Source organism: Xyrauchen texanus, chromosome 2 (assembly GCF_025860055.1).
Source record: "Xyrauchen texanus isolate HMW12.3.18 chromosome 2, RBS_HiC_50CHRs, whole genome shotgun sequence".
Classification (NCBI taxonomy): Eukaryota; Metazoa; Chordata; class Actinopteri; order Cypriniformes; family Catostomidae; genus Xyrauchen; species Xyrauchen texanus.
The window spans coordinates 52,395,906-52,420,281 of NC_068277.1; the positions used below are offsets into that span (position 1 = coordinate 52,395,906).

At 40.2% G+C, this 24,376-nt stretch overlaps 1 protein-coding gene across 1 annotated transcript in view; it reads right to left on the minus strand.

Moving 5' to 3' along the window:
* The window catches only part of LOC127658761 (tudor domain-containing protein 7B-like), a 37,205-nt gene extending 13,587 nt beyond the window's left edge, over positions 1 to 23,618 (minus strand). Inside the window, exons 1-10 of the mRNA XM_052148253.1 lie at positions 23,435 to 23,618; positions 19,826 to 20,032; positions 19,593 to 19,737; positions 14,845 to 15,034; positions 10,013 to 10,101; positions 8,170 to 8,393; positions 5,413 to 5,984; positions 4,302 to 4,491; positions 4,019 to 4,130; positions 3,718 to 3,920 (exon numbers count right to left, since the gene is read on the minus strand). Of these exons, the coding sequence (XP_052004213.1) occupies positions 3,718 to 3,920; positions 4,019 to 4,130; positions 4,302 to 4,491; positions 5,413 to 5,984; positions 8,170 to 8,393; positions 10,013 to 10,101; positions 14,845 to 15,034; positions 19,593 to 19,737; positions 19,826 to 20,032 (1,932 nt within the window). The 5' untranslated portion in view covers positions 23,435 to 23,618. The remainder of the gene's footprint in view (positions 1 to 3,717; positions 3,921 to 4,018; positions 4,131 to 4,301; positions 4,492 to 5,412; positions 5,985 to 8,169; positions 8,394 to 10,012; positions 10,102 to 14,844; positions 15,035 to 19,592; positions 19,738 to 19,825; positions 20,033 to 23,434) is intronic.
* Between the last annotated feature and the right edge of the window lie 758 nt (positions 23,619 to 24,376).

The following is a 24,376-nucleotide window of genomic DNA, read 5'->3' on the forward strand; positions in this document are numbered from 1 at the left end:
AATCTGGCATCCCCACCCAGAGCGCTGGCGCTGCATGCGTGAGTGATCAACGACTACCCGTCGCTCTGCCAGAAGGAGTAATAAACACCATCATACACGCTAGAGCCCCTTCCACGAGAAGACTCTATGCGTCAAAATGGTCTGTGTTCTCAAAATGGTGCACCGACAGAGACCTGGACCCGCTGGACATGTGGGGTGTCGTCGCTGCTCAGTATTCCTACAAGAGCTGCTGGATAAGGGCAGATCCCCATCCACGCTCAAAGTGTATGTGGCGGCCGTTGTGGCGTTCGCTGAACCCCTGCACGGCCAGTCATGGGGTAAAAACGAGCTGGTCATCCGCTTCCTCAGGGAGCTAGAAGGATGAACCCCCGCGCCTCCATCGGTTCCTATCTGGGATCTTTCTATAGTTCTCGAAACTATGAAAGCTCCCCTTCGAACCACTTCAATCCGTGGATTTGAAATACCTTTCACTCAAAACCGTTTTTCTGACTGCCCTGTCATCAGTCAAACGTGTGGGAGACCTTCACGCGCTGTCTGTCAGCGATGCGTGTCTTGAGTTTGGACCAAGTGACTCCAAGGTCATTTTAAAGCCTAGACACGGCTATGTTCCCAAGGTGATCGGTACTCCTTTTCAGAGCACAGGTCATTTCCCTATCGGCTCTGCCAGCACCCGATAGCGAACGCGACGCCAATCTCCTTTGCCCGGTCAGAGCACTGAGATTGTATACTGCGCGCTCCGCCGCTTTCAGACGCTCTGAGCAGCTTTTTGTTTCGCTTCGAGGGCGCACCAAAGGTCTCGCTGCCTCGAAACAGACACTATCTAGATGGATAGTGGACGCTATTGCTGCTACATACGCGTCAAAAGACCTGCCATGCCCGTTGGGCATTAGGGCTCACTCCACTAGAGGCATGGCATCCTCGTGGGCGTGGTCCAGTGGGATTTCCATTCACGACATATGTGTGGCAGCGGGATGGACTTCCCCCTCCACCTTTGTCAGATTTTACAATATGGAAGTGCCCGCTCTGCAGGCAAAACTACTAGCGGTTTAATACGCTACAGCTCCCCTGGTGAGCTGCACTGATGGGTCACATTCCACACAGACCGGCACTGCCGCTCTGTCGCTCCCTTCCCACTATGTGCTTATGTATTACACAATCAATGACCCGCATTCTTGCCGGCCAAATATTATTTCCCCACTCATAAGGGCTCCCCGGGTCCCCCTTAATTCCCTGGGGCTCATACAGTGGATGCTTGAGGCGACGGCGTTGACAATGGGTTCCCGTGAGCGTAAGCTAGCTTACGTAATACGAGAGTACCTCTCGTGAAGAGAACGTATCGGTTACCTATCGTAACCTCGGTTCTCTCTAGATGAGGAACGAGTATTGCGTAGCCGGCCGTGCTTCGCACGCGCTACTTTTCGCTTCAGTCAATGAAAACCAGGGTTCCAGCCTACTGAACTACGCTTATATGCACTCTAGTCACGCCCATTTTGGCGGGCTTTGATGCAGTGAGCACGCGGACGCCTCTCATTGGATGCGAGTTCAGCCCAAGCTCGTCTATAGACTGCAGCAGTTGCCGCGAGAGCAACCTATGAGCTCGCTAGATAGCCCGCTCAAGGTCTGCAGCTGCCGCACTGCGTTGACAATGGATACAAAAATGAAGGGATAATTTTTGGCTTCAATATCTCAGAAAAGATGAATCTTTCCCGTAGTGTAAGCTAGCTTACGCAATACTCGTTCCCTCATCTAGAGAGAACCGAGGTTACGTTAGGTAACCGATACGTTCTGCAGCATTGCATTTCTAAGTCACTCATCTAATAAGCAAATCTGTGACATAAACAGGTCAGATTTCCTTGCCTCTAATTAAGCACACCTAATGGGATGATATCCCAGCATGATTCTCAGATCACGCTGGGATAACATGGATTATCAGCTTTTGCAGAATCTTGTGGACTGCATGCTGCCATTAAAGCAAATAAGGGACATACAAAATACTAAGAAATGCATGTTTTTTTTTAGTGATGCACCGATGTGAAAATTCTGGGCTGATACACTACCGATATTAACAAAAGCTATAGACCGACAGCCACACCGATATTTTGCCACTTACCTTATTTTGTCATTAGATGACTGCTTTACTAAGGAATGCTTAAAAAAGTGGCAAAAGCGTTTTTACGGTTCTAAACAATAAATTATTTCCATTGAACATTGGATCTGTTGAACACATGACAGGCCAACATTTTAAAGAGAACCACAGTGAAAGGTACATCCAAAACAAAAAGATAAAAAGATATCTTAATATGATAACAATAGCTGCTATGAAAAAAGGTTAAAAGATTATAGTACAAAATACTGTTCTTGGCCTAGTAATCTTACAAGGCCATAATGTGATTTCAATCTTAATTCAATCGATCATGCAACATTAATGGATATTATACCGATTTCTAAGAATTCAAAGTCTGCTGGTTTCAAAGTTTTTGGATGGTTTCCCTCTTCATGTAGCCAGTAGGTAATTGCGGCTTTCACTTTCAACTGTCCTGTCCATTTATGGTGTTTTTTCCACATTAACAGGTGAACAAGAAAAAATAGAAATTAAATATTACATGTTCTTAGGAGTTCCAACCCTTCTACATAATGAGGCTATTATTAGGCTAATTCTGGATTGTGCATTCAGAAATGTTTACAAATTGTGTCACTAATTAATTCTAAATAAATACATTTTTTTCATATTGGTGTTTTCACTCTAATTACTGATATGCCTGTGGTTATAATTTGGTCAATAATTGACCGATACATATCGGCAGCCGATACATCGGTGCATCCCTACTTTTGTCCAATTCAAATTGTCACACAAATTGTATTGCTGATAATATATAGTAATGAAAAATACTTAAATGAGATGTACACTGATGAGCCAAAACATTATGATCACTCACAGGTGAAGTGAATAACGTTGATCGCCTTCTAATAAGGCCACATGTCAAGGTCTGGGTAGATTAGATGGTAAGCGAAAAATAATTTCTTGTACCCTACAATGGGCACGTGAGCATCGGAACTGGACCTTTGAGCAGTGGAAGAAGGTCGCCTGGTCCGATGAGTCCCATTATCTTTTACATCACAGGGACGGCTGTTTACATGTGCAGCATTTACCTGGGGACGTGATGGTACCAGGATGCACTGTGGGAAGACGACGAGATCTGGGCAATGTTCTGCTGGGAAACTCTGGGTCCGGAATTTCATATCAATATGACATCAATATGACACGTGCCATATACCTAAACATAATTGCAGACAGGTACATCCCTTCATGGCAATGGAATTCCCAGTTGGCAGTGGCTTCTTTCAGCAGGATAATGCACCCTACCACATTGCACACATTGTTCAGGAATGGTTTGAGGAACATGATGAAGAGTTCAAGGTATTGCCTTCACCTGCAAATTCCGCAGATCTCAATCCGATTGACCACCTGTGGGATGTGCTGGACCAACAAGTCCGGTCGATGGCGGCTCCACCTCACAACTTACAGGACTTGCAGGATCTGCTGCTAATGTCTTGGTGACAGATACCACAGGATATTAGGCAGGTGGTCATAATATTTTGGCTCATCTGAGTATATGTCAAAGTCATATGGTATTACCATCTGATAACACCACTGTACCATGGTACCGTATGTGTGACATGAAAAAGTACATCTGATTATCAACTATCTCTGGTTACCTTCAGGGGACTCTCTAAGGATTTGTCTTGCAAAGCTTTTATACAGGCTGCATTGATGTTGATATCATTGTCTTGTGATGTGTCATACAGCACCACCAGAGGCACTTCCTCACGCTCTAAGATCTCACCCAAGAGGATTTTGCCACTGGCCATGGACTCAAACCTCTTTAGCACTGCCTGCTCCTGACTGAAAGACTCCAGGCCTGAAGCCCAGAAATACACAGACAACATAATGAGAACAAATGCAAAATATTGTAATAGTCTTAAGTGCATCACATTAATAATTAAATGTAAAACTCACCAGCTAGTTTACATTTGGTGGCTTGGAAAGGCAATCTGAAAAACTTCTCATGCAGCTCGAGCAGTTTGCTTTTGCTGATGACTTCAGTAAACCCATGATCCACATAGTAAACCTGTTATAACAAGTGTAATGTATATGTAAGTATAATGCATAGAAAAAAGAGCTTTATGTTTAAGGAAGAAGATATTGCCCAGACGTTTAATAGATAAACAAAAGCTTGGTTTCTACATCAGAAAATGGACTATAATGATCCACGGTGAACTTTAGTGACCCCATGACGCACCTTGATCTTGTCAGGCATGACCTCACATACTTGTGCCCGCAGGATCTCCTCCTCTTCGTCACCACGTACAGCAGTCAGCTGACCCGGTGAGGGAGAGGTCAGAGCCAGCTTGGTGTTTTCCTGTCTATAGAACTCTCTCATTTCATCCTCCAACTTCTCCTGTGCTTTGGAGTAACCTTCACCTATGTATCTGCACATAAAAACAAAAAGGACCATCAAATTTACAACAATCTGAATGCAGCTTGTTTTAGGTTCTATATACAGTAAGAATGACAATATTTAGGGTGTTCTCACTGAAAGAACCAAACTCTGCTTTTAATTGCACCAAAAGTGAACTGAGTGAAGAGTGCCTTTAAAAGAGGGATCTTATTTTAGTCCAATTGAGTTGTGAACCCGGACCACTACAATATGGCCCCATTTACAACTGGCATTAAAATGCATTTTAGGTGATCAGATCGCTATCAGATAGCACTTTGACCACATTAAATGCCAGGTGTAATGCACCTAAAGCGCATTGTGATTGGATCATTGAAACCCTTTTCGGAGGTGGTCAGGGGTGGATTGTAATCGCATTCAAAGAAGGTGTAAATGCAAATGCTTTTTCATTATCTGGATACAAAAAGGTAAGAAAGCTGACACTGTGTCTTAATATCCATACTTCATTACTATATAGTATTCCAAAAACAGTATGAAACAGTAAACGAGTAATACCCGGATAAGCTACTATTTCTGGTGAGATTCTGCTGAACAAAAACAAAGATTTTTAGAAGAATATTTCAGCTCTGTAGGTCCATACAATGCAAGAACTGTGAACTTTGAAGGTCCAGAATGCATATAAATGCAGCACAAAATTAATTAAGTGGCTAAATCAATTTATTCTGAAGCAATATTATAGATTTGGGTGAGAAATAGATCAATATTTCAGTCCTGAATTACTATAAATCTCCATTTTCACTTTTACTTCCACATTCTTAACACCTGAGATGGTCTAACTTTCCGTTTGCTTTAAAGAGGTCGAGTTTGTTTTTCTGCGCTCTCTGCACTCAGACTCCTGAAACAAAATAAGATTGAATCTCTTATTTAGATGTAGGATAGTGATGTTTAGTCGCACCTTAGAATGACACTGTTGGTGTCATTTGCTTCCACCACCAAAACAGAAGGGTAATCCTCTCTGGGGATGACAAGAGGGGCCACAGTCTGGCTGCTCGCACGCAGCTCGGTCGTCTCTGTAGTCTGCAAATCAGCCAATCCGGACTGGTTACGATTCTCATCCACCAGCACTTTCGCATACAGAATCGCTCTTTTGGGGTTGTCTGACATTGGGTAGTCGATCGTACATATATCTGACAGCAGGGTAAGGTTTTCAAGCACAAAATCCGGTAGCTTGCATTTATAAGTGTCCTGGTAGAGTTTGGGCAGAGCGTGGGCCCAAAGACCACTGCTGTATTTCAAGAACAGGTCTCCAAGCTTCTGCTTGAGGTCCGAGGATAGAACCTTGGGGGACACCTGAGTGCTTGGCCTGGAGGTGGCAGATGATTTTTGAATCAGAGGTTTTTTCGGATGGGACTGAGATTTGTCATGTGCGGGGGGTGTAGCAGCTCCAGGTAGGGTAGTACTCTGGTGAATTTCTTTAGCAGGGTAGAGTAGCAACTCTTGAGATTTGCTGCTGCATGGCTTCTCAATCTGTAAAGCAAACAACAAGGCAAAATTGTGCAAAGTGGATAGCCACAGTCTGCCGGCTGAATAATATTGTGACGGATGAGAGAATGAGAGTTTAAGAGATTTAATGCCCATTGCAATGAATATGCAACCTATGGGGAGACTAGTTCTTTCAATTAGTCAAACTCCCACTTAGACTTTGGGAAATGTTTAATATTACTTGAATGTGTTCTATTTTAGAGCATTTCTATCTTTATACTGTGGAAGGTTTAGTTTGGAAAATGTTCATAAAGCACTATATTGTTACATATTTTTTGGTTTTCTTTCCTAAAAAGGACATAAATGCATTTTGACAGGAAAAGAAGTCAAATTTCAGCACTTTCAAAATCTGTGATTAACCATGAGATATATTACGATTAATAATTTGAATCGACTGACACCACTAATATATATATATATATATATATATATATATATATATATATATATATATATATATATATATATATACACACTCACCTAAAGGATTATTAGGAACACCTGTTCAATTTCTCATTAATGCAATTATCTAATCAACCAATCACATGGCAGTTGCTTCAATGCATTTAGGGGTGTGGTCCTGGTCAAGACAATCTTCTGAACTCCAAACTGCATGTCAGAATGGGAAAGAAAGGTGATTTAAGCAATTTTGAGCGTGGCATGGTTGTTGGTGCCAGACGGGCCGGTCTGAGTATTTCACAATCTGCTCAGTTACTGGGATTTTCATGCACAACCATTTCTAGGGTTTACAAAGAATGGTGTGAAAAGGGAAAAACATCCAGTATGCGGCAGTCCTGTGGGCGAAAATTCCTTGTTGATGCTAGAGGTCAGAGGAGAATGGGCCGACTGATTCAAGCTGATAGAAGAGCAACTTTGCCTGAAATAACCACTCGTTACAACCGAGGTATGCAGCAAAGCATTTGTGAAGCCACAACACGCACAACCTTGAGGCGGATGGGCTACAACAGCAGAAGACCCCACCGGGTACCACTCATCTCCACTACAAACATAAAAAAGAGGCTACAATTTGCAAGAGCTCACCAAAATTGGACAGTTGAAGACTGGAAAAATGTTGCCTGGTCTGATGAGTCTCGATTTCTGTTGAGACATTCAGATGGTAGAGTCAGAATTTGGCATAAACAGAATGAGAACATGGCTCCATCATGCCTTGTTACCACTGTGCAGGCTGGTGGTGGTGGTGTAATGGTGTGGGGGATGTTTTCTTGGCACACTTTAGGCCCGTTAGTGCCAATTGGGCATCGTTTAAATGCCACGGCCTACCTGAGCATTGTTTCTGACCATGTCCATCCCTTTATGGCCACCATGTACCCATCCTCTGATGGCTACTTCCAGCAGGATAATGCACCATGTCACAAAGCTCGAATCATTTCAAATTGGTTTCTTGAACATGACAATGAGTTCACTACTAAAATGGCCCCCACAGTCACCAGATCTCAACCCAATAGAGCATCTTTGGGATGTGGTGGAACGGGAGCTTCGTGCCCTGGATGTGCATCCCACAAATCTCCATCAACTGCAAGATGCTATCCTATCAATATGGGCCAACATTTATAAAGAATGCTTTCAGCACCTTGTTGAATCAATGCCACGTAGAATTAAGGCAGTTCTGAAGGCGAAAGGGGGTCAAACACAGTATTAGTATGGTGTTCCTAATAATCCTTTAGGTGAGTGTATATACTTACAATTTCTGTTTTTGTTGCTGCTGTGCTTTTAAAGCTTCTACGTAAATGCCCCTTTTCACATGTAAAATGAGATAGAGCATTTTGCTGCCCTTAATTGAGCTGTGGGTTTGCTGTTTGGTCAAATATAGTTAGCACTGCCCTAACCTTCAATAACAGCTTATTTGCATAAGCTGTTTAATTTGCATGGCCTGCATTTGATTGGTTCACAAAACAATCCGCACTCAAAATGTGCCACATAAACTGTTCAGTTCAGACTGACCAGGGAGCTTAAAAAGAAACTTCTGCCACTCTTTCCAAACGTTGGGATCCTATGGGTGCACATAATGAATTTGGTCTTTGACTTGATAAATCTAAACATTAAACTAATTAAACTGACCATTTTTGCAGCTTTTTGGACTGAGGAGTAAGTTTTGCATTTTGAAAGTGTGTGTTTTCATAGGACCTTGAACTGCCAAATCTAAACTTACAGTACAGATGTGAGTCCAGTGTTCCAGGTCTTTGAGGGCTTCACTGGGTAGATCTTGTCTGTAGTGCTCTCGGTAGAGCTGAGGCAGCTTGGAGACCCAGAGGCCATTGCTGTGCTTGTTTAGAACCTCTTTAAGACGGGACTGGACCAGATTGGGACTGTACGGTGCAGAATGAGGCAGTCCGGGTTTTTCTGGAGTTGTGCTTTTATTCAGGTTCGAGGAGGCTAGAAATACCAAGAACATAATGTGTTACTCGCCCTCATGCCATCCCAGATGTGTATGACTTTCTTTCTTTGCAGAACACAAACAAAGATTTTTAAAGAATATCTCAGCTCTGTAGGTCCATATAATTCAAGTAAATGGGGTCCAAAATTTTGAACTCGATTGTTTCTCGTTTAATCCATGTCTTCTGAAGTGATCCAGTCGGTTTTGGCTGAGAACAGACCAAAAAGTAACTCAGTTTTCACTATAAATCTTGCCATCTGAAGTCTCCTTGGCGCACGTGATTTCAAACTCGATTACACATCTAGCGCTCTGCGCATGTGTCAAGCACTAGGAAGTGTAATCGAGCTGGAAAACATGATCGTGCCCAGAGACTGAAATGGCAAGACGTACAGTGATAAATGTGATACATTTTGGTCTTTTCTCACCCTAAATCGATTGGATCATTTCAGAAGACATGGATTAAACCACTGGAGTCTTATGGATTACTTTTATGCTGCATTTATTTGCTTTTTTGAGTTTTAAAATGTTGGACTCCATTCACTTGCATTGTATGGACCAACAGAGCTGAGATATTCTTCTAAAAATATTTGTTTGTGTTCAGCCGAAGAAAGTAAGTCATACATATCTGGGATGGTATACAAATTATTTAAATATTTTGGTGAATTATTCCTTTAAGTTGTCACTTTTAGTGGGTTGAAATTCTTTACAGTTCACACATGCTTAATTAACATGCAATGAACCCAACTTAATAAAGACATAGAGAGCCTTAGTTGCAGCCAGCTACCTGTTGCTCGTGCTCGCACACACACTCCATAGGGACACGAGCGAGCAACAACCAAAACAATTACGTAAGCTTACTTGTCCAATAAAAAGAATGCCAATTCAGGGTTGGTTTTTTATCCCCAAAACCGAACGAAGGTCCCTTCAGGAATCAAATGCCCTATCGATGTTCACTCTAGTTTTCGCTCGACCACAATCACGTTCCCTCTTAGCCAGATGGGATTCAGTAGATAAATGTTTAGGTTTTTTTTGGCTTACTCTGACTTTGTGTAGGAGTCGGTGTTGTGCTGGGAGCCGGACGTTTGCTGGATTCCATCTCTAAGATAATGTTACCCAGTGTTGCAGTTTGTTGTCGCTGTTGAATAGCGGAAGAGAAGCTACTGTCTGAGGCAAGGCTCTCGGGAGCACGCATAAACATGCAGTAATACATGTTACATATTGCACCTTTAAATTTTTCATAAAAAATCTGGTTTTTGCTTTGTCATTATGAGGAATGGAATGTAGATTGATGTGGTAAAAAAAAACATTTAAAGCATTTTAGCATAAGGCTGCATAACAAAATGTAAAAAATGGGTCTGAATAGTTTATGAAGGCACTTGAGAGATACTTGTGTGTAGCGGCAAGAGCTTCTTGCCTGCTTGACACAGAAGATGACTTTTCCCATCCTTTAATGAACATCCCATGCCTGGAATGTTTCCTGGGACGGGATGTGAAGTTGCTTTTTTATCCTTTAAAGGAGCTTCATGAGGAGTAGGATGTTTAGGCAGTCTGGTATAGTATATTTAAAGTTCTAGTAAGTATATTTAACACAAGACTTCTCTGCCTAAAGCACTCTCACCATTGCTCTGCTGTGGGTTTCTGGAGAGTTCTGGAGAGGCATGGACTTCTTTCGGGAATCTGGAAGGAAGGGTCATCCTTTTGTCTGAACTACAAAAATAAATAAATAAATAAATTGGGATTAATCCATGTAACATGTTACATTAAAACATGTAACTATTTATCAATAATCCACTCGAGATCATGTGTTCCAGTGATCCCAGGGGCACCAGTTCAGCGTTTCCATAGAAGCTTTTTTCTTACTTTTTAATTCTTACTTTTTATTATTAATTTTATTCGATTGTTCTTATTGTTATTGTTTACTTATCTTTAAGCAATCTCATATGTGTATGACTTTCCTTCTTCAGCAGAACTGAAGTGAAGATTTTTATAAGCACATTTCAGCTCTTTTGTCCATACAATGCAAGTAAACAGGTGCCATTAGACTGCTGGCTATTTGACGGTCCAAATGTCATATTTGGTCATCATAAAAGTAATTCACACGACTTCAGTCATTCAAGAAGATTAGCATTTTTGGGTGAACTAACCCTTATTTTGAATAACCACTGTGTATGAAATGTGCTATTTAAATAAACTCGCAAAATATCATTTAACTTTATCATTAATATTGTAATATCACTTATGTACAAAATGAAAAGATGAAGTTAGCAGAAATGACATTTATTCATCGACAACAACAAAAACAAAACGCAGCCAAATGACCCATCAACCATGCTATTTGAACAGACTAATGCTGTCTGTAGATCTACAACTGTCTGGTTTGTTTCAGCCAGCATATCAGACAGAAGGAAACTACAACGGACAGTCAGGACTGCTGAGAGGATTACTGGTGACCCCTGCCCACCCTCCAAGACCTGTACGTCTCCAGAGTGAGGAAACGTGCAAGTAGAATCACTCTGGACTCCACACACCTTGCCCACTCCCTCTTTGAACTTTTGCCCTCTGGTTGGCGCTATAGAGCACTGAGCGCCAGGACATTCAGGCACAAAAAACATTTTTACCCTCAGGCCATTTTCCTCATGAACAATTAAACTCCCTTCAGGACTCCCATAGTGCAATAATGTATAAATATTTCATGTACATATGTAAATTCACATTTTTAATTCAATAACTGTACATACCCATACCTTGCACATATATTACCACTTGCACTTGTACATAGGCCATTCTATGTTATATGTCCAATTTTTTTATGACTATTTATACTCTTACCTTGTTTTATTATCTGCGTCTCACTGTAATGTTCTGTGTGCACTTGTTTCTCCTATCACCAAAAAAACATTATTCCTTGTGTACGTGAGCATACTTGGCAATAAAGCTAATTCTGATTCTGATTATACAGGAGACCATCTAACTTGCTACATTTTGAAATATAAATTTTGCGTTTGGTCATTTGGTTACACACACACACACACACACACACACACACACACACACACACACACACACAAATGTTGTGTTTCCATGTTTTATGGGGACTTTCCATAGACATAATGGTTTTTATACTGTACAAACTTTATATTCTATCCCCTAAACCTAACCCTACCCCTAAACCTAACCCTCACAGAAAACTTTCTGCATTTTTACATTTTCAAAAAACATAATTTAGTATGATTTATAAGCTGTTTTCCTCATGGGGACCGACAAAATGTCCCCACAAGGTCAAAAATTTCGGGTTTTACTATCCTTATGGGGACATTTGGTCCCCACAAAGTGATAAATACACGCTCACACACACACACACACACACTCACACCCACACACACACACAAAGACAAAGACAAAGATCCCCATTAAGCCTTAACAGACTGTAGGGGCAAGTGCTGTTAGCGAGCACCTATGAAGGCCGAAGACACACACACACACACACACACACACGCACGCACACCCGCACACACATATATATTATACTTTATATTGTGTATACATCATTATATATTATACAGTATATTACATTATCATATATTGTTAGGCCTACATGTTTTTTGTTTACATGACCACTGTGCACTACTTACAAGTATTTACGTATATTATTATGTAGAACGGCACTGTCTCTTTAAGATAACCAGAGTTCAGCGTTTAGTTTTGGGTGAGCCGAACGCATTTTAACGAGAGTGAAATTGCCAGAGCTTCTTTATTCAAATTAAATGTTTGAGTGTGTATGTGCGTGTTTGTGTTTTATCAACAACTGAGTCATTATTCATTTGAATATGAGACATTATTCAATATCAAACAAATGCATGGATCTTGTCTTTGGACATCAGAAATAAACGCTCAACAGACCCGACAGAACAAGCAGGTCGATGCTTTAAAAGGGATAGTTCACCCAGAAATCTATCAGCATTTGCTCACCCTCATGTTGTTTCAAACATCTATGATGATCTTTCTTTCATGGAAAACAAATTGAGATGTTTACCAGTATGTCCAAGCTTCTCTCCTCCATCCAATGTAAGTGGATAGAGACCAGGGACTGTTAAGCTCCAAAAGGACAAAAATAGCACCATAAAAGCTAAATAAAAGTACCGGGTAGTCAATATGACTTGAGCATTATAGTTCAAGTCTTCTAAAGCTATATGATATTTGTGTGAGCAACAAGACTCAAATTTAAGTCTTAATTCACTGAAAACTGAAAATGACAGCCATGGTCACCATTCAGTTTTATTATATGGAAAGGTGCAGCTCGGACAATATGCTATAAATAACTTTTTTCATGTTCCACAAAGGAAAGATGGATTTTGACCGACATGAGGGTGATTAAATGACAGTTCTGTGTGAGTGTGATTAAGTAGTGTGATATTGATCTTATTGAATATGATTCTTGGTGCCGGATGACCCAAAGTCCCCCTCACACTGTACCAAAGGGAAAGTGCTGATTCACTGTAGACTGGTTTAGAATGGCTTATCTGTGAGAGAATGAAGGAAGGATTAAAAAACCCCACCTGCCTAACCCTGCCACCCTTTGCATCCTCACTGCCATTGTGTGTGTACCACATTAAGCAATACAGAAAAAAGTTATAAAGAGTGAGGTCAGTTGTTTTCTCTCAATGGTATTTGGGTGGAGTGATTGCATGCACACACACACACACACACACACACACACACACACACACACACACACACACACACACTATCCCCTAACCCTAACCCTCACAGAAAAATTTATAAGCTGTTTTCCTCATAGGGACCGACAAAATGTCCCCACAATGTCAAACATTTTGGGTTTTACTATCCTTTGGGGACATTTGGTCCCCACAAAGTCATAAATACATGCTCTCACACACACACACACACACACACACACACACACACACACACACACACACACACGCACGCATGCGCACGCGTGCACAGACAGCACCCTCCATTCGATTTGCTGAATAAGGGTTAGGTACAGACAACACTCAGCTTAAATGCTCTGTTCTTGCCAATCAAGTCAGAGAATGTCAACAGCTAGAGAAAAGCAGTTGCAAAACTTGAAAATTAGAGTCTGGGTAAGAAAAAAAGAGACTCATGATCTGCTTGAACTCTCTGTTCATTCACTAGTACATGATCTGTATTCTTAGCAACTTGCTCTGGAAAAAGCCACTCATGCAATATGTGGCTTACTTGAAAGTTCCTTTTGCAAGTATGTATCATACATAAATACAATATGCTTTTCATTTTCTCATAATTAATTTAGTATTCTCTAATTTTGGCTACATTAAATTCTAATTGTTATTTAGAACGGTGTTTAGTTCAGACATAAAAACACTAATCCACACTAATACATTTGAGTTTTAAAATACATTAATTTTGCTACATTTTAGCCTTCCATCCACAGTGAGATGGCATTTTTGTCCAGCAAAAACAGAGGTTTTCGAAAACACTCTCCCAAGTCTTCGCGTTGTTGTGTGGACAGGGAAAATGGAGATATTTGAAAACTATGACCTATTTGTTGTCATATGATGCAGTCATGTGATCCATTCAACCCAACACAATCAAGATGTTGGCCCATGTAGTAGCTGTGTTTTTGTGCTTACTATCCACTTTGATAGTGTTTTTAAAGATGAATGTTCCTTTTTGCAACCATCACATTGTATTTCTTCAAATATGACGGGAAGTTTACTTGGAATTGCTGTCCGGAGACGGAACACGAGGGAATTTGTATTTTAAGACTGTACACAAAACAATAATTTTCTGCATGCGCAGTAAGGGGATTTAAGACTTTTCATACGTTTGAGTGTGGATGAGCAACTTTTGGAAAACTTTTGAAAATGGCAGTGTGGACCGAGAGCGTTTTAAAAAGAAAAAATACAGATTTCAGATTTTAAATTAATTTTGGCATAGCCTTATGTATCAGACTTGTGGAAGTAGCTCAAAAGCTTTAAGAGTTACTAAGCTCAACATTTTTTAATGGAAGTCAGTTCGAATTATGAAATGTTTGAACGTCTGTTATGAGAAACCTCATTCTGCAATTAATTAATGTTGTAATTCCTATCAATTATAAAAGATATAGCACACAAGTCAGAACAGTCTGAAGGTCTGTACCAAGTTTGGTTTTGGTGGCTCTAAAAGTAGTTCAGAGCCAGAAATTTTAGTCTTGGTTAAGGGATTTAAAAAAATAAATAAAAAATATGTTTGTATAATAGCAGTATATAACTTTTCACTCAATTGAAGCTGACCAAAATGAAATGTTTTAATTGACAAATTTAATCAGCAAATTGCAGCAACCATAATTTATAAATTTTTCTTTTATTTTTTAATTGAGCAGCCCTATTTCCCATTGTTCCTCATTTATAGGGAATGTGATATCTCCAACAGATTATTCTCCATATTACACTTTGAGTCCATTACCTTTCCGATGGTATGGAAGGTTTTCTTGTGGCTGTGTTTGGGGGTGTTCTGTGTGGCTTGCCACCTCTCCCATCAGGCTGGGAGTCCCTCATCCTTCCTGTGTAAGTGTCTCCATGACCCCCTCCACGACCTCCACCTCGCCCCAGACATCCCTGGTTATCAGGCTGTCTCAAAGACATCCTTGGCTTGGCTATGGAGGAGATGAGACAATATACAGTATGTATTAAAAGAGTCCCAAATAAAAGATGTTCAAGTTAGAGATAGACAGATATATCGGTTTTATCGATCATATATATATATATATATATATATATATATATATATATATATATATATATATATATGATCGATAAAACATATATATAGTGAATAATATAAATGCTGTATACATACGCTATGTATATATGTAATGTTGCTGTTTTGGAAGGAAATTGTAACTTTAATTTACCAAAGTGGCATTCAACTGATCATAAAGTATAGTCAGGACATTACTGACGTAAACAGCACCATCTATTTTTGAAAAAAGTTATTTTTGATCAAATCTAGACAGGCCCCATTTCCATCACTCCAACACCTTATCCTTGAGTAATCATGGTAAATTGCAAATTTGGTACAAGAAAATCACTTGCCATTATATCAAACAGTTTCATTAAATAAAGCTTAACATTGTCTTTGTGTTTGTTTTTGAGTTGCAGTACGCAATAGACTGGCATGTCTTAAGGTCAATATTCTGTCAAAAATGGCAAAAAAGAAAAAAAGAAACCGCTTTCTCTAGAAACTCATCAGTCAGTCATTGTTTTGAGGAATGAATACAAAGCTTGAAATTGCCAGAACAACTGAAGATTTGATACAAAGGTGTACACTACAGTCTTCAAAGGACAACTGGCTCTAACAAGGACAGAATGAGATGTGGAAGGCCAGATGTACAACTAAACAAGAGGATAAGTACATCAGAGTATCTAGTTTGAGAAATAGACACCTCACATGTCCTCAGCTGACAGCTTCATTGAATTCCACTCGCGCAACACCAGTTTCATGTACAACAGTAAAGAGAAGACTCAGGGGTGCAGGCCTTATGGGAAGAATTGCAAAGCAAAATCAACTTTTTAACAGAAAAACAAAAAGAAAAGGTTTGAGTGGGCAAAGAAACAGAGACATTGGACAACAGATAATGGGAAAAGAGTGTTATGGATCTTAACCCCATGGAACTTTTGTGGGATCAGCTAGACTGTAAGGTGAGTGAGAAGTGTCCGACAAACAGTCACATCTACGGCAAGTGCTACAGGAAGCGTGGAGTAAAATTTCACCCGAATATCTGGACAACTGACTGCTAGAATGCCAAGGATCTGCAAAGCTGTCATTGCTGCACGTGGAGGATTTTATGTTAATAACACTTTGAAGTAGTTTAAAAGTTCTGAAAAAATAAAATCTAATTGTAATAGTAATTTTTCACATTATTAATGTCCTGACTATACATTGTGGTCAGTTGAATGCCACTTTGGTGAATAAAAGTACCAATTTCTTTCCATAAGAGCAAAATCTGTACATTATCCCAAACTTTTGGCTGCCAGTGTGTATGTATATATATACTGAATGCACTGTCAGATATACAGCAGGCAATAATGCCCAGCAGGTTTAGTGAGCTACTGTGCATCTGATTATATATACTAATGAGCCAAAACTTTCTGACCACCTGCCTAATATGCTGTTGGTTTTCCACGTGCTGTCAAAACAGCACCGACCTTCCGAGCCATGGACTCTACAAGACCCCTGAAGGTGTCCTGTGGTATCTCGCATCAAGAAATTAGCAGCAGATCCTTCAAGTCCTGTAAGTTGCGAGACGGAGCAGCCACGGATCGGATTTGATGGTCCAGCACATCACACAGATGCTCAATTGGATTGAAAACTGGGGAATTTGGAGACCAGGGCAACATCTTGAATACATCATCATGTTCCTCAAACCATTCCTGAACAATGTGAGCAGTGTAGCAGGGTGCATTTTCTTGCTGAAAGAGGCCACTGCCATCAGGGAATACCATTGCAATGAAGGGGGTAACTGGTGTGCAACAAGGTTTAGGTAGGTGACACGTGTCAAATTGACATCCACATGAATGGCCAGACCCCAGCAGAACATTGCCCAGAGCATCACACTCCCTCCACCGGCTTCCCGCCTTCCCACAGTGCATCCTGGTGCCATTGCTTCCCCAGGTAAACGACACACACATGTACATGGACGACCACGTGCTATAAAAGAAAAAAGCACTCATCGGACCAGGTGACCTTCTTTCACTTCTCCAAGGTCCAGTTACAATGCTCATGTCCCCTTTGTAGGCTCTTTCGAAGAAGGTCATCATGGGCACTCTGACTGGTCTGTGGCTACACAGCCCCATATCAGTAGGGTGCAATGCACTGTGTGATGTGACACATTTCTTCCGTAAACATCATTAAAACTTTCTGTGACTATTACCACAGTAGACCTTCTGTCGGTTCGGACCACCCGGGATAACCTTCGTTGCCCTCACACATCGATGAGTCTTGGGCGCCCAACTCCCTGTGACCATTTGTTGTTTGGCTCATCGGTGTATAATGGACCATTTAAAACTCCAGTGGCAAGAGAAACTTAAGTGTACATTACCAATGCATTATTAGACACTATACATACAGAAATAAAACAAAATTAACGCTGAAGTTTAATTTGCTGAAGTTCAAAATATCAAAACTATTATTTCCTCTGGCTGCTGTTCAGTCTCTATCGCCCACACTCAGGATCTCACATGGTTTGGCTTTTGACACTGGTTTGAATGACAGTAAGTAAGCAGCTTGCCCTTATCGCTCCCACATCTGGCTTACCACTTGCGGGTGAAGTCTCCATTCTTCATATCCTTTTTTTATTAGTATTGGGATTTTGATATCTTGTCGCATCTGTGTCTGTACCTCCCATAGTAATGGGAAGACTAAGAAATTGTTTTTAACATTCTACAAATTGATTTTAAAAACTATCAGCCGATTATCTGTCTTTTCCACAACCTAAGTTATCAGTATATGCAAATTCCACTATTGGTCGACCTCCAATTCAAACCAAGGTTGAAAATAACACACTATTTGAGATCAATTTAAGCAATGCAAGCATGAACTGGCCTATTCCCTATTATACAAATCATTTAAACTGAATCTGCTCCCACACTGTGGGAGTGACCAGTGACCAATTTACAGCTCAGGGATTGTCTTAATATCTTTTACTGGTTGTAACAACAATTTCCATGTCTTCATTAAAGAACAAATCTCAAATTTCTCAAAGTTTTACTGTGGTCTTGAAAGTCATATATAACTGTAATCTAACACTGATATCAACAAGATACAGCACTCTAACAACAGTAGAACTCAATTTGCATTAATGCTGCAAAGCAACTGCATTACCATGCAACACAGACTGCAATTCAAAACGATATCTGAATTTATTATTTTGCATAAATTAGCCTTTATACTTAATCGATTATCTTCATGTATTTTACGCACTTAATATCATACAAAAAACTTTGAAAATCAGTACAACACTCAGGATTTTATAATAATGAACGTTAACAGTCTGTCCTAATAAAGTATTGATAACTGGCACTTTGTTGCGCTGAAATCCAGAAGACCAAGTCAAACTTCTAAGCAATGCAAGATCAAGCACTTCTCTGTGCAAACTATTGTGTTTTTGAAATAATCAGTGCACTTTATCAGATAATGCATTTATATATATACATTCTGCGGGTTCTCCAGCAAAAGTTTCAGGAATTTCACAGTACAATTAAATCTGAATATGCAATAAAGATATTGCTCTTCCCTTGAGTATGCGTATATCCTTAATAACATAGCCCAAGAAATGCAACAGCATATCTTCAGATCTTGTCTCATACACATTCAACATGACGTCATACCGGTCAACCTGACTGTCACAGAATGACATCATACCTTCCAAACCCAGCTGATTGCTTCCTAAAAGCACGAGTCATCTAGCCGGCACTTCATGGAGAGGAAAAAGCAATTGAATACCTATATCACTGCCCAAAGCCCTTCTGAGATAAGCATTCCACATCCTATCAGTTTTTAAAAGAGAGCAAACGGTGAACTAAGGATAACAGGACAAGCAAAGCATTGCCATGGCAGCAGCCGTGTCATTAACTGACAGATGGGTAAAAAAGGAAAGATAGACCTTTTCCTCCCCTGTAAAGCCATGCAAGCTATTCTATACCTCTCCTCACTACTGCAGTCTCCAGACATCCCTCTCTCTCCCTCACGTCTAGATCAATAGAGATGTTTGGTATTTCTGCTGTATCATGGCAAGCCAAGAAGGAAGTGAATAACTGATCCAGCGTGAGTTTAAGACCTGAAAATGCTGGAGCTGACAGTTAGTGTGCCGTGTAAATGTTCTAATGCAGAGCTTAATTCTTAGTACCTCAAGAACCCTGCTCACATCCTCAGAGGAATTTAGACACATAGACACTTCTTTATGAGCCACAGCCAAAATATATGGCATGCAGAAGGACACACGATCACATCCTTTCCTTGCATTATATGGACCTACAGACCTGAGATACTCTAATAAAAATATTTTTGCTCTACAGAAGAAAGAAAGTCATACACATCTGGGATGGCACGAGGGTAAACAATTATGATATAATGATACAATGCCATTATTTCTTTCTGACTACATCTGCATATTGATTACATGAGCACTTATACAGTGAAATGGCGAGTCTCACCGTTCAGCATCAGAGGAGCAGCAGGCTTGACTCTCATTTGACAGTTCACCACCTGGGGCCGGCCGGTCTTCTTTGCTGTGTGCTGACGGGCTGCAAGCTTAGTAATGTGGGCTGTCTCATTCCCAGCAGTAGCATGGCACACTACCTATGGGTTTTTAAATGATTAAAGTGTTAGTATTCACATAGGACAGTGCCATTTAAAGCATAGGGAGAAGTTAATAAATCAGTCTTACTTCTCCAGACTGTCCTTTATCCAGTCTCACAACCGAGGGCATGCTGTGAAGGAGGGCATCCAGCGTGGCATAACCCAACTGTTTATAGGGTATGAGCTCACCCGTCAGGTTTTTATAATTTACCTGCAGTTGGGACAGAGACATGCCACTCTTACTGGGCTGGAGAACCGCCAGTAGCATCTTCTTCACCAATTCCACATCCACCATCTTAAAAATGCCAGGAGAGATAGGTCATTTCTATAGTACATGTATGGTTTTACCATGTGAAAACACAGTGATGGGTGCATTTTGAACAGTATAGGAATGTATTATTAAAACACAATTGCTCAAAATGTTGTTTTTTTAACATACTGTAAAAAAAGAGTTGTGGATTGCAACATGATTTGTTTATCCAGACAACCACATAGGTTGCCAGCTAGCTATTTTCAGCATATTTCATGAACTTAGCACTACATTGATTTCTTTAAATTAGATGCAGAGTTGGACACTGATGTTTTTCTTTATTGATGGCAGAAGGTATAGTTTTCTATACCTACAGTTTAGTTAACTACCGTAACTCATCCACTTTCCAACAAGAAAATGGTGCTTTAATAAGTGTGCTAACACAGAAATTAAGATCACAGGAAACAATGTATCATGCACTCAAATGTATTATTTATGTAAAACTGTAGCTGTATTAATTCTGATGCACAACTGGCAGTGCGTTGATTAAGATAACAGACTTCATGCAACTTTGTGCAAACTTGAAGCAGTTCATGTTGGTTATAAATTCTGCCGTCTTGAGACGGTGTCACCGTGACGTATACCATTAAAGATTCTCCAAAGTGGCTGCACGAGCTCTGAATGACGACGCTCACAACATTACGACGCTGATGTGTGATTAATTGGCTAAGTTCATAATGGAATTGGAATACTACTCTTACTACTTCTGCTATGTTAGTCTATGGCAGTATGCCATTACTAAGGTGTTTATTCCAACACATTCTGTTCTGCAAAACTCATGCATCAAATCCCTGATCATGTTTATATCATGTTATACATGTTTATCAATTCAAAATTATTAAAATGACTGACTCCTTTAAAAAGTATTAAAATAATATAGGCTTTAATTGGACTTTCTTCTTGTACACACTGTATTAAGCAGCATATAACCTTTTCAAATGAATAATGTTTTATTTGTATGTAAAATTCAAATCTCTGTCTATATGAATTAAATTTTTCTGCAATAAAGAAACAAACATTGCAAAATATTCCTGACTTATGTAGGTTCCGCAGTGACAGGAAGCACAAAGTGTCTGGCTTGACAGCTTTCTGCTCCTCCCCTGACTGCAACCGGCAAATCTCGGTGATCGATAAATCGAGGCGCAGTTCAAGTCGAACACACCTAACAACATTCCGGTGCGGTTGCCAATCCCGGAATCATTATGTATGACTAAGACGTTGTGTTTTCATTATCTAGATAATGAGTTTGGTTCCGGTCTTTCAAAAGTCACTGTCAAACCCAGGAAAGGCTATGTGTCTAAGGTTCTAACCATGCCTTTCAGAGCACAGGTGGTTCACCTTTTTTCCTCCTCCATTTAATTCGGATGCCAGTTCAGACTGTCTGACCAGCTCTTTGTGCTATGGAATGTCTGTCTCCAAGCAAAGACTTTCTCACTGAATCGTTGATGTGATTGCCTTGGCTTACGAGTCGCTTGCCAATTTGGTATTAAAGCACATTCAACTAGAGGCATGGCTTCTTCATAGGCATGGATGAACGGTGTTTCCTTATAAGACATATGTTGTGCAGCAGGATGGTCTTCTCAAAACACATTTGCATAGTTTTACAACCTAGTCGTAATGTCTCTCTCTTCGCAAGTCCTTTCTGTCTAGAGTGCTTGCTGATTCGTTGGCCAAACATAGTACTTTCATTGTAAATAAAACTTCCTTCCCAACTGGGTTTGTGAAGGGGTTAAATCATAATATATGTTACCACTGTTCATATATATATATATATATATATATATATATATATATATATATATATATATATATATATATATATATATATAAATTCTGAGTGTTCCCCTCCTGGGTCACCATGCGGGTCATTCATTTGTGGCATACTCATGTTGGTCTCTGTCCCGCTGGACTGCGGCATCATGTTTCCTCTCTGGGAAGGTTATGTCATGTGGTGCAGCGTGATGAGACTCTGTTCCCCATAGCATCAGCTTAGTGACACAATGTCAAAAGAACTGAATCGTAAGGGAACATCTCGGTTACGTATGTAACCTCGGTTCCCTGAGATGAAGGGAACGAGACATTGCGTAACAGGCCACACTACAGACTCAGGGTTTTTTGTATTATTCCAAGTTGTTCCGACTCATGCAAAGTTTCAGCGCTTTATAAACGGCAATGTTTTTTCCCCTTCTGCTCTAGTGTGCTGTGGGGCTGCCATGTATTTGTTTACTGTTACAATACTGTTACGAATGTTGCCTACGATGCTTATAAAAAATACAGCATTTTGAAACATGATGAACAATACACTGCAGCGTCAGAATATAATCGCCAGGTGAAAGTAAAGTAAATTGCATTAATTAACTTTATCTAGATTTTTGTTTCATTAAACATTTTGAATGCACATGTAGCATATATAAACACGGTCAGTGGGAGACACGGATATAACACGAAGACAGTGAAAGCCGTCCGGGTAGCGCATGTTGATGGAATAACCCAAATTTTGCAAATAAGGGTCATGAAACACTAGCCTACCATTGTAATAAATGTACTTAGGGTTAAATTGGTCATGCCAGTAATAAACTGCATGCCTCAAAAAATGAATTGAACCGACTGCGTGTAAACTTCCCAAAAGGTATCCAGGTATTTTACATGGCAAGTCAAACAGTGACAGCTGTGTGAAATGCTATACTTCATATTTTAAACAGCATTTTTCTAATTATTGCATAGTTATTATATAGTATAGTAGTATAGTAGTTTTTAATTGAGATTACATGGATTGTACCACAGGACTAGAATTGCAAAAACGTTCAAATGTGATTTAAAATAGCAAAAAGGGAAATGGTAATCACTTACAAACTTTCCCTTATATAAAAGTATAAATTTTAACCTAAAATCTTTATAATGAAAAAAGTGCACACACTCACTGCATAAAATGAAAGAGAAAGTAACTGACAGCATGTTTGCATTTCACGTTTGTAGAGTAACTACACGCCCTTCATACTGGGAAACAAAACTTAAAAGACAGTCGCCTTTTAAAAAGAAAAGAAAAGTGAAGTGACTTAATTTGATAGTTTATTTGAATCACGTATCATCTTTACAGTATGTGTGTTCAAGAATTTAGACCGGGCAAGTGTTATCCACGCCCTCCAGAGATAAACCCTAATTCTGTATCTCATATATGAGCATGTTTGAAAGTTACAATTCGAATGCAGTTTAATTTTACTGATCTGAAACTGACCAGATAATTAATCGCAGACTTTTAAGTTTGTTAGGTTTTGCGCTCGCTCACTGTCAATAATAGTTAAAGTTGTAGCTAAAGTGATGTCAACACTCTGCTTTAATAAAAAGTGTCGAGTTACTTCCCCGATGTCTCCTGATCTCATGACTTACCGCTCTGTATATGTGGGTCGGTCAGTCCAGTTAGTTGATAGCGACTTGTTCTCTTACACTTGACGAGGTGTCCTCTTCGCTGTCAGCCCGACCGTGTCCCTGTCCCGCAGACAGCGTCAGTCCCGCTGAGAGCTGCTCGCACCATCCCCATCTGAAATGACCCGCAGGCCGCATGCGCACTACATACACTACACCATAGCAGCAGGTACACACAACACAGATTCCTAACTCAGACTCAGACGATTAGCCACACATTATATATTTGCATTGTTTATTTTTTATACACTTAACACTGTTAATTGTAGCCTAGTGGTCTCTCTCTCTCTCTCTCTCTCTCTCTCTCTCTCTCTCTCTCTCTCTCTGTGTGTGTGTGTGTGTGTGTGTGTGTGTGTGTGTGTGTGTGTGTGTGTGTGTGTGTGTGTGTGTGTGTAAATCATGCAACAGGTGGATATTTCTCGGAAAGTTTCTACTGTGTAGATCAGAGAAAGAGCTGGACGAAATAATCAAATTAGACATAATTTGTCTAAATAATTTGACTAATCTGTCTTCCAGCAGAGGGCGCTAGTGGTTCAGAAAGCCGAATGCACACCCTACTGAAAAATCCAGTTCAAACTGACAGCTGTGTTTTGGAACATGGTAGCTGGTCCAAGTTGGTCATTAGCTGGTCCAAGTTGGTCATGAGCTGGTCCAAGCTGGTCCTTAGATGGTCGACCAGCTACCGATTTTCAAAACGTTGAGCTGGTATGACAAGCTGGTAGCTGGTCTAAGCTGGTCTCCCAGCTTGGACCAGCTAATGACCAGCTCATTATCTGCTTGGACCGACTAGATTCTATCTACAATGTTCCAAAACAAAGCTACCAGTCGTACTGTGTTCAAAAAATGGTTACAGTCTTTATGGTCGGGGTCAAATTGACCCGTATACAGTACAATTCCCCAAAAATC